The following is a 12,184-nucleotide window of genomic DNA, read 5'->3' on the forward strand; positions in this document are numbered from 1 at the left end:
AAAGCTCTTGTTGAAGATGTAGATGCATCCAGTTCCATATAAACTTGCTTGGTTTAAGCAAGAGAGTGAGGCAAAGGTTTCTCGTCGTTGTTTAGTGTCTTTCACAATCAGTAAAACATATCATAACAATGTGTGATGCAACGTGGTCCAAGGGATGGATGTGCGCCACATATTATTAGGTTGACTATGCCAGTATGATCGGTAGACCATTCACAATGGTTGGAAATATACACACACCTTCATGAAAGATAATCAGAAAATAGTATTAAAACCCATGATAGAGGCTCCGGGCAAAACTTGCAACCACAGGATGTTAGCCTTCTGTCCTTTGCAAGATTTGCGGCAAATAGACAACATCGGAAGGTGAATTTCAAAAAAGGTGTTCTAGTGTGGGTCTACATGTGGAAAGAAAGGTTTGCGGTGGGCAATTACAACAAGTTAAAGCTGAAAAAGATTGGCCCATGCACGAACTTGAAGCAGATTAACGACAACGCCCATTGTATTGAGCTACCACCTAGATTTAAACACTTCTAAGTATATAGCGATATTTTAGTCTTTTTCATTAAAATAAGATTGTAGGGATGAAATTCTAGCGTCCAGCCCATAGTTTTTGCTTTATGGAAGGCTCAAATTAGTGTTAGGGCTTCTCTTTTATTTTCCTTCATACAAAAGCTCAATAAACAGAAATGTCCAGCAGTTTTTGGGACTTTTTTAATCTTCTCTACAAGCCACAATTGCATGTTTGCACATGTGGGGCGCATGATCTAGGCCATCAAAACTGGTGAGAGCTTCGATTATTCGCTGGTTATTGAATTGATTTTCCTTTCTTTTCAACTAGAAGAATCTCTATTCTTGTTTGGGCATGATTTGGTCCTAGGGTTTTATATAATTGCATACAGTTAACGATTCTCGTTCATTAGCTACACCAGAAAATGATGGCCATTATTTTGAAGGAAAAAAGATGACCATTTACTTGTTTCATTGGTGCTTTTCATTGATAACACAACAGAGAGTGGTCATTCTTATTATAACGGGTCTCTTGATGCTTTTTTAAACTTTGCTATGGATTAGTGTCCCTCATCTCTCTTAAGGTCAGCAATGGAAATTTCAGTGAACTCCTTCCTCATAAAGCAAAAAAGTAATGGCAAGGATCATCCCATGGGAGTGGTTTTTTAGCCATGGGCCATCCATGGGTAGGTCCCACTAGATGAACAGACCCGATTCATGCATCATTATGCCATGCGAACGGCAGAGAGAGGTAGGTCCATCAATGATTTCCATGTTATTGAAATACTGGCAGACTTTAGCGAAAAGAGAGAAGGGCATTTGTGATTTGATTGGATATGTCATATTTGCCCCATGTGAATCTTGAGCAGGAAGTGGGAGGTCAACAACAGACCCTTAAACCTGAGGTGCAGTCATAAATGTGCTCAAGATTTAAGTGTAAGATAGAAACCAAAAGGACGTATTACATCTGCTTATAATTTGATAATATTGCATTAAGTGTATGAATAATACCTCCGAAATGGTGTAGGACAATTGAAGCTGCAACTGTTACATTCAACGATGCAGTGCCACAGCCATATTGTGGAATGTAAACAAAGAAATCACATATTTCAGATTCCTTAGCTGAAAGGCCAGTTCCCTACAAACAGAAATGAATAAGAATTCATTCAATTTGATATTGCCGGGAAAAAAAAAAACATAATCATAATGGAGAAAGAGGTAGTTGTATGAAACGAGTGAGTAAATATGGAAGGGGTTTATTCAAATAGCCCTTCAAAATATAAGATTCCTTCACAATTGGATTATTCACATTTTCCTCACGTTTTTTTCTAGAGAGAAGCAGGCACCAAACACCAAACTATCAAGATGGGAAATTCAAATCAGAGTTGCTAGGTTCACAGATGGGTTCAATTCATGTTCCACATTCTCTAATTTGTGCAGCTCCTATTGAATCTGATTCACATTTCATTCAGCCTGCCTCCATTTCATTGAATGAATGCCAACGCTAGGTTCGCAGGCTTAATTGTTCAGTATGAGGCATCAAATCCATGTATCGGAAAAAACCAGCTCAACTTTAAAATTGCTCTTACCGTTCAATTCTTCTCAAGCTCACATTTTTTATCGCATCCAGCAAGGATTTTCAGCTTATTCAAGGTTGAGGATTTTCGGAACTTGACAAATGTATGTTGAATAGAAATGATACATTTGGACATGGACCCCCTCACATGTACCTATTTGGACATGGACAAAACTGACTGGTCCCCTGACAATGGACATAGAGCACAGGCGCCCATTAAATTGGAATTTGAACAAAGGAGACTTAGTTCTTTTCTTAGGAGCATTTTGATGTCTTCCATTGGTTATGTGGAACAAAGTTTAGGCGTCAAACTCTAATTGGGTTTGCTTATGTGGCTTAAGCAAATTACTTAGGCTAGTATGGAACAATATGTGGAGCTACTACTCTAGGCCAGTAGGGCCATATGTAGGTTTAGGGTCTTCTTTAGCTATTATCTAAAATCTATATATGCCATGTGGCTTGGCATTAATGAATGAAAATAAAGTTTTCTTTATCCTTCTCTTTTAATCCTAAGTTGGATCAATTAGGGGGTGTGATACTCCCATTGGTGGTGTGATTCAACTAGAAGTTCAAAGTTCTAGCATTGATGCATCATCAAAACCCAAAACTTCAAATAAGGTGTTCACTTCAAGTGTGGCATGCTCGTCACTCATTAGAGAGGCAACATGTGTGACTTGAGTATAAGCTGCGAGTCAATTTATAATTAACCATTCATTCTTCTCATACAGGTGTAGCCAAGAAATTCGCTAACGGAAAACTGCTGGTGTAATGGCCGGCCATCTTACCATTATGATGCGGACCATAATGGTCATTACAGCCCTCATAACAGCCATTACAGCCCTATAACTGTCGATTTTTATTTTTATTTTTTGAAGGAAAAAAGGTATAAGGATATTGGAAAATTTTAGAAAAATATGAGATTCCGAAATATGTTTTTTTTTTCCTAGTTTTGAATAAGTATTTGGTGGTGTAACAGGCCATTCTTTAGTGAGAACGTTGTCCAAGGCTGTTTGATACTATTAACTTGAGGCTGATTCTAAAATAGTAAAACACCCATATTTAGGCTTCTAAAATCTAATATCAATATATTATTAAGCTTATGTCTACATATGATATGAGTAATGATGAGTTGATCATACAATTATAGGCCGTTACATAATCACTATTTATGCTCCAAACACACACCGAGCATGATTTGGTGGATTAGGACCCATTACATATAAGTGCAACAAAAAGAAGATGAAAAAGGAAGTGATAGTTACCACTTTCGATATTTCCTAACATGGTCCGCGCAACTTCAATCCATCGAATCCCATACATTTTTTATTTTTTATGAAAGATGAATCCCACACAATTTTTGTTTTGATTCTCAAAATAATCCTACATCATGTATAAACTTAGTTTCTAAGCTTACTTTAATGTTTGACATGAATAAAGAAGTGGAAAATGAGAGAAAATTTGAAAATAATTTTTTTAATGGCCCATTTATGGTCGTATCGGCCTGTAAAGGTATAATAGCTCCGTAACGGTGCCATGCAGGGCATATTGGCTGATACAGACCTATACAGCCCTTTTTTTTGTCCACAACGGACGTATTCACCCCCCTATTGTGTAACAAGGGTAACCATTAATGCCCTTTACGTTGGCCATAACATAACAAATTTCTAATACCATGGGTGTGGCCCACCTGTTAAGAATGTTGACAGAGCGCACCACATGACGAATGGTATGGATCTCACATGAACTGAGGCAGTCACACCCCATCCCACACATGCACATTCAACATGTGTATAAGAAGAGCGCCAGATTATGCCCCCACTTAATCACACATGGAAATTGCTTCTATTTTGAGTAATCGCACGTGTAGCTGTCATACACAGTTGTTTAGAGTTATAGTTGTTTTAAGAGATTCCTTTCTTATCTCTTTCAGTTTGTCCATAAAGTCCATATTTGAATCCAATTAGGAGTAGAGATTGGATCAAATAAGAAAACTCCATGTGTAAGGGCCTATTAATAAGGACACATGGCATACATAAAATTCACTTCTCTTAAGAAATTTGAATAAAAAGTTGCTAAGTGTTTTCTCTAAAAGTAGAAATTATTGGAGGGGGGATTGAAGTGAACTCGAGCATATGGCTAGACTACCGTGGATCTATTCATCCTGCATGTGATGGCATTCTCTAAGCTTTCTTCTTCTTCTTTTTCCGGACAATATTCCCAGATCTGGTAAGTTGTCTCTCAGTCCACTGCTATTTCAGTCTGATGCATTATTTGGTATCAGAGCAAATTCAGATCCTATCTGTTTGTCTTTTCAAATTTTCTCTTCTCGACCTAGTCCCTAGCCTAACCCAGACCAGAACTCATTTTCCCAACCCTAATAGCCCTCTTCACAACCAAAACCCAAACGGAAACCACTACACCCCAAAACCTACTGATCGTATCCTCCATGCAACATAAATACATCACAGCCCTTCAAACCCACTCCAGCCTAAATCCTAACCCACATACATCCTTGTTTCTAACCATAAACCCAAAATCACCATCAAACTGCGGTCCAATAATCTGTACAAACTTTCTGGCATACCTGAGACCCAATTAGTCAAATTCCAGCCCCTACACAGTCACATAAACCATCTAAGAATCTGTCCATAAAACTGTTCTCAGTATTTTCTGCAACCAGCCTAGCCCCAATGTCAGCAAAGATTCGAGCCAAATAGCATCTGAAATCTGCGCAGCAATTGCTCCTATACCTAACCCGTTTCTGCGTTTAATCAGTCCACCTTAACCTGTTTTCCATAAACACTCCTTTAAACCTGCTGCCAACCTGTCCATAGACTGCATCCAAAGCAGCCCCATATTCACCCCTCTTTCTGCCCCAAATTGTTTTCTAACCCTGTTCTCAAAAAATAAAAAATAAATAAATAAATCAGCCTATAACCAATCCCATTACTCTCAATTCTCCAAACTAATGAACCCAATACAACTGATTTAGCCTGAGTGTGCCTACACCCAGTGTCATGAGAGTACCTGATTGTTCTAACTTCTAACCCAACCAATTCAAGAAAGAAGCAAGACGTCGTACAGCCCTATGAAGGCAGGAGAAAATCAGATTGATGTGATGTTTCAGCAACTTTCAGAGAGGATGGAGGGAATGGAGCAAGGTCTAAAGTATTGTTTGAAACCAGTACATATCACTCAATATGTACTGGCATTGTCTGTGAAAGATAATACAGCTGTATCAGCCAGTATTGGTCGGAAATGGCCCGATATGGGGGAATTCAGGACTGTATTAGTGGTGAACGATACGATACCCAATATGCCGATTTTGAACCATGGTAGGGGGCAGGTTTCAAATGAAATAGGCATTGTGAACAGGGGGATGATTGCCCGAGAAGAGGATGGTAGGAAAAATTCAACTAAGGCACGGGCTAACATCATCATCAACTAAGCCTTCCCAATTAATTGGGGTCAACTACATAAATCTTGTTCCCTTATTCCACTCTGTAAAGAACAAGACCTTCGGTTAGACCATAGGTCATCAAGTCTTTTCTTACTACCTCCATCCACATCCTTTTGGACCTTCCCCTTGCCCTTTTAGAGCCTTCAATGTGTATCAACTCACTCCTAACTGGCACGGTTCTTGGTCCTTGTTGCACATGACCAAATCATCCAAGTGTTCGAAGTATCGGTATTGCTGTAAGTTTCATTGGTCGGGGATACGGAAACAATATCGAAATCACCGATAATATTGTTGATAGCCAGAAATGTGAGAAAACATGGGGAAAATGGTAGAATTTTCAATGAAACTTCAGGAGATGCTAAAATACACATATTTGCATATTTAGGAATAAAAAATTTGCAAAAAGAATGTATACGCAATAGGTTTCCATTTAATGGGGGCTTAAAAGCATGTGTCGTCGTAAGAAATAGTCTACTTCCATTTAACCATCCGATCATCCATCCAAACATCCATCGATATTGCAGAATATCGACAACTCATGATATTTTGCAAAGAAATCATCAACAACAGGAAAGGAAACAAAAGATTATGACCTTGATATCGCGCATGTTGCGATAATGACAGTATTGAGATATTATCAATATTAGCAACGACAAATTGAAAACTGCATACAACAATGCACTTATAAAAAAATTTGAAATAGAATTTTTTAAATAAACAAACTTTCTGTGATATCTCTACGTTGGTGATATTATTGAATTATCGCCGATGCACTTGTGATGCAAGCATCACCTAAAATTTACATAGTCAAAAATATTGGCGATATCAATACATTAGCAATACAAGCGATGCTTGGAATTTACACATTTGAAAATATTGGCAATATCAATTCGTTGGCGGTACTTAGCAATACATTGTTAATGCTTGGAATTTCTAATACTACCAGTGTTATCGATATTGCTACCGGTGTTATTGTTGAGTGTGAAATATTGCATATTTCTCCCTATTTATACCTTGGTTTTATAAACATGATAGTGCTTAATTGATTTAATTATGCATGTTGTCATGTGCAAGGTGATTTCGAGAGCTTAAAGGTGAAATTAATGCTAAAAGGAATATTTATGCTCAAAAGATTACTAAATGAAGATTTGGAGATTTGGAAGTCATTAATGAAGAATTCACATGCCGAAGATCCAAGAAAACCAAGTGAGGAATGAAGAGAATCAAAGATTTGAAGTGAAGAAAAGGAATCCTGAAATTGTCCTGAAAACAAACATATTCCTAAAATTGCCCTGAAAAAGCATATTCTAAAACTCCGAGTATATTTTCAGAAACTGCACAGAGTGCTAAATTTGAGGCGGTTTAAACTCCGAGCATATTTTTGAAAAATTGCGCAGAGTGCGTAAATTTGAGGCGGTTTCTAGATTTTTCCAACTTGGTGCGAAAGTTGGAGTTCCACAACTATAAACAGGACTCCCTAGGATGCTCCAAAGCACATTCTAAGGTTTGAAAAGGTCTCAAGGAGCATAGCACAAGGGTGGAGCAGCCGCCATATAGTTTTCTTCTTCCTTAGTTTATTTTTCATGCTTTGTTTAAGAGATTTGGTTTCAATCATATCTATGGTTGGCTAAACCTCTTAGCTAGGGCTAAGAGGTGAAGCTTGTAACATGTTTGGATGTTTATTTTGCTTTGATTCTTGTTCTTATTGAACCTTATTGATTTTTAGTTTGATATTAAAGGAATATTTTCAGTTTTCTATGATATATTGTGACTCAAATTACAATAGATGTTGTGATAGCTTTGAATATCTTCTTTTTCTGTTTTTGAGATTGTGAGATTGGTAAATTCTGTTGTTCACCATCATCTCCTAGGCATGGTAGGGTGATGGAATCCCTTCCAATCTTCACAATTCTCCTCCATTGAGAATTAAATCAATGAAAAGTTCAGATTTGATTTAATTTGTTTTATCTTCCAATTGGATAGGATAGGACTCCAATTCCAATTGTGTTCCTTGAATCAAGTAAGGTAGCATCTTGATAGCTACAAGTGGACCCTTGGCACCCTAGTTCCCACCTTTAATTGATATTTTAAACATTATTCACAATTACTCTCTTTTATTCCAGAATTCAGATTTAGATCTTCTTCTAGTTATAGTTCTTTTCAGAATACGTACAAGTTTAGTCCATGTGGATTCGACCTCGTTCTCACGAGTTATTACTACATCGCGACCCTACACTTGGGGTTGTGAACAGTTATCGATATCGCCAAGCTGGAGATAACGATAATATCGAAGATATTTCAATAATATCAAAGATAATTCAAACAATGTGACTACTTTCCCTCATCTTATTACCTATTGGTGCTACTCGTAAGTTCCCTCAAATGCATTTATTTCTAATTTTATCATTCCTCATCTTGCCACTCATCCATCTCAATGTCCTCATTTTAGCTACATGCATCCAATGCAAGGTATTCCATAACAGTCAATGTTTTAAATATCGTTATCGCGTAATGTAATGCACCCTTGGGATATGGATATATATTGGTTCTCGCATGGGATATATCAGTTGTATCACGTAGTGTATCGTTGTTGTTGGGAAACATGGGAACATTAGGAAATTGATCGAATTTTTCAAGGAAACTTCAAGGATTGTTGAAAAAAACATCAATACACACTTAAAAATCAAAACATTACAAAAAAAAAAAAAGGTACACATAATAGGGGTTTCCTTTGTATGGGGTCCTAATACATGCATTGTCCAACTGAACTAATGCAAGTATATTTAAAGTCTATTCATAGAATTTATAAGCGTAAGAAGACATGTATGGAAACACAAGCAATACATTCAAAAGCAAAAGAAAATCACTATATCAAGTTACATGTTTGATTTTGTGTTTGGATACAAAGATTACAACTGATTTGTGAGAAATAGACAAATTTTGATTTTTCCCAATTTTCCGCAACTTTCCCCATATCCCCTAAATCTTGAAATTGAAGCACCAAATCCATGATTTTCATGAAAAACATGAAAAATCATAGATTTGTAACAATTTGACACGGATTTAACGTGACTTACAACAACGAAAATGGATCAAAAATAAAAAAATTGCTCACCGGATCGAATAGGTGGGATATATCGGCACTACCTATGCATTTCGTATCACACAGGTGAAATACAAGATATATCGTGGGATATATCAGCCGATATCGTTGATATTTAAAACACTGGTAACAATAATGGTGGGCGTAACAGCTACCACTGTTACCTTTATGATACGAGGTGCAACGGCCATTACGGGTGTCGTAACAACCGTTACAGTCTTTTTTTTTATTGACAAAAATTCTGAAAAACCTGTATCGGGCCAGTAACAGACCTTTACGGCTTTGGGGGGGTGTTACGGTTTTTTTTTGCTGTAACGGTTGTTACGGCCTTTATGACCCGTAACATATAACGGTTGCCACCATTACGTTTACGAAAAGGCCTTTACAGCCCCATAACAGCCTTTACAGCACACCATGATCATATGACCCGAAAGATTATATATAGAGTCGGGAAATCATCCTCATATGCAAGTCGGGTTCTAGACACTGAGCAAAGATGATGAGAACCACAGATATGAGCACAGACCTACCTTGGGTATCCCAGACAATGGGAACCCATAGCCCCTCGTCATAGTTATCGTGATTATGTAGAGCTAGTTCAACCTCATCACATAGAAGACCCAACCAAAAGGATGAAAGCAGAGTTGTAGATTTTATGGGTAATTTGGAACCCGGTGCTTTTCATGACTGGCCGAGAGCCTACAAAAATCAATTGCTGCCATATGGTTGTGAGAGATTTGCGACGTTTTCGCCTTCCACCCATCTTGATTTGGGATGAGATATAGGCAAGTTGAAAAATGGTTTTGCCATTAAATTATGAGGCTAAGGCATTCTAAGAACTTCTTAGCCTACAACAAGAGAATTTGACTATCAAGGAGTGCAAGTGGAAGTTTTACGACCTAATGGTGAGACATAACATGAATGTTTCACAACCCGAAACCAAATTGGCACATGGATTTCTACGGACAACTAAACACATCAAACTGGAACTTTACAAAGAGTGCATCACCACAAACTGGATGAAGTCGAGTCCTTTTAAGATGGGGGATTCGATGCAATCACACCCCAACCCACTTTCTTATTATTCTTCTTTTCCTTCTTTTTCTTGAGATTAATGAGATTTATTAAAAACTAAGTCGCACTCCTCTTGTTCGAACCAGAGTTTGAAACCAAACTTCTCCACAGGAGGATAGATGGGGCAATTCAGGTGAGATCCAATGTAGATCCAAAGTAAGAGGTAGGCCGAGGGATCCTCTGTCATTATTGCGCACGAATGCCTTTATTCCTACCATAGGACGGGTAGGCCAAGGATCCTTTGTAAGCTTGATTTGGAAAAGGCTTTATGATCATGTAGACTAGCAATTTTTAGATTACATGTTGATTAGAATGGGCTTTGGAGATAAATAGAGGTCTTGGATTCAATCTTGTATTTCCTTTGTTATATTCTTGGTCCTTGTTAATGGATCGCCACTTAGATTTCTTAGGGCCTCCCGTGGTCTTCGTCAAGGGGATCCTCTATCCCCGTTTTTATTTGTTATTATTTCTGAAGCTCTCAGTTGCTTGTTTTCAAGGGGGCGGGAAGTAGGTCTGTTTAAGGGCTTTTGGGTTGAAAATTTCCCCACTCCTATTTGTCATTTACAGATTGCTGACAATACCATGTTATTTTGTGAAGCTGATGAGTCGGTGATGGACTTTCTAAGTAATGTCTATATGTTAGTTTGAGGTGATCTCTGGTTTAAAAGAAAACTTATCCAAGTGTGTTTTCTTTGGGATAAATTTACCCTATGAGGCTATTTCCCGCATGGCTGAAACTTTTGGTTATAGTGTGGGATCTCTCCCTACAATTTATCTTGGCCTTCCACTTAGTATTGGTAAGCCTCCACTTCATCTATGGGATAAAATCATTGAACAGGTGGAGAGAAAACTATCTCGATGTAAGAGTTAGCATCTCTCTTTGGGGGGAAGATCACCCTTATCACAGCTTCCCTTTCCAACCTTCCTGTCTATTATACGTCTTTGTTTTGTTGCCCAAAGTCGGTCCTTTACCCTATTGATAATTTCCACACGGATTTTCTCTAGCAAGGGGGATCTTATTCTAGGAAGTTTTCCCTTTTTCAATTGGAAAGAAGTTTACTCCTCCTTTTCAGATGGTGGAGCTGGTATTAAATGGTTGAATTTGGTCAACAAAGCGTTATTGGGTAAAGGGGCTTGGAGGTTTGGTCAATAAAGCATTATAGTCTTTGATATTCAATTATTTCTGCTAAATATGGTCTTAACCCCAAGGGTGGTGGACTAAATCTTCCTCTTTGCATCGTGCTTCCTTCTTATGAAAAGGTATAGCCAGAATGGCCCCTAAAGTTCTTTTGGAATTGAGCTTTGCTTTGGGTGACAGTTCAAGGATTAGATTCTGGTTGGATCCATGGTGTGGTACTCCCTCTTTCTCTCTCTTTTGTTTTCCCTTATTTGGCTGCTATCAGTCCTAATTTGGACATCTCAGTGACATAATGTTTCTCGGGTGAAAGCATTGGTGGAGTCTGACTCCCTTCGCTGAGAAGGAACCTTTTTTTATTCACTTTATGAATCTTTTTTCTCGCTTGCAGGGTTTCTCTCCTTCCCTGAATTGAGAAGACTCTCTGATCTAGAATCTAGCTAGTTCAGGGCACTTCTCGGTGCGATCCTTCTACCATCTTCTTGCTTCCTCATCTCCTCCTTTGAGTGAATATCATACAGGTGCAGTCTGGTCTTATGATGTTCCCCCCTCCCAAAAAAATAAATAAATAAATAAATAAAATCAATGCATTTGTGTGGTTAGTTGGGAGGAAACGGGTTCTGAAGATAGATAATCTGAGGAAGAGAGGCATGCTCCTTCCTAATGTTTGTCTCTTATGCCTTTGCGGTGCTGAAACTGTGGACCACCTGTTCCTTCACCTTTAAGATCTAGCGGTGGGCTTTCACTATGGTGAAAGTTCTTGGGTTATGTCCCCCACGATTGAGTCTTTTCCATTTATGGCATGCAGATGCAGGAGGGGTGGTGAGCAAGAAAAAGTGGAGTATTTGTTTCTGGCCATCCTACAGGTAATCTGGGCTGAGAGGAACAACCATTGCTTTCAGAATTTCAGGGGTTCCTTCACGAGGTCTTCAGTCGGTAGGATTCTTTTGTATTTCAGAGATCAGGCCCCATGATTTTCAGTGTCTTTTTGGGTTTTTGGGGTCCCCGAGTTGAGCCAGGATGTTGTATTTTTAGTTTTTTTCTTCTTCTTCTTTATAGTTTTTAGTTTGTTTTGTTACTTTTTGTTTTTTAGATTTGTAGCTTTTGTTTAGCCTTTCTTTTGTTTTCTGTTTATTTTTGCTTTCTTTCTTGTTTGTCTTCTTTGGCTTTGCCTAATAAATTGCTTCATCATTCAAAAAAAAAAAAAAAAGTAAAAAAGGTAAAGAATTCCCAATACAGATAAAGGGACGCAATAGCCCAGAGAATGCTAAATCAAGCACCACCTAGTTAGACTCTTTGACTGAAGGAGTAGACAATTTTGAGCGCCCC

At 38.1% G+C, this 12,184-nt stretch overlaps 1 protein-coding gene across 1 annotated transcript in view; it reads right to left on the reverse strand.

The window, feature by feature from the left end:
- Positions 1-12,184, reverse strand: part of LOC131230988 (uncharacterized) — a 37,352-nt gene that overhangs the window by 23,890 nt on the left and 1,278 nt on the right. The window contains exon 3 of the mRNA XM_058227031.1: positions 1,519-1,645. Within this exon, the coding sequence (XP_058083014.1) occupies positions 1,519-1,645 (127 nt within the window). The remainder of the gene's footprint in view (positions 1-1,518; positions 1,646-12,184) is intronic.

The sequence above is a fragment of the Magnolia sinica genome, chromosome 17 (genome assembly GCF_029962835.1).
Source record: "Magnolia sinica isolate HGM2019 chromosome 17, MsV1, whole genome shotgun sequence".
Classification (NCBI taxonomy): Eukaryota; Viridiplantae; Streptophyta; class Magnoliopsida; order Magnoliales; family Magnoliaceae; genus Magnolia; species Magnolia sinica.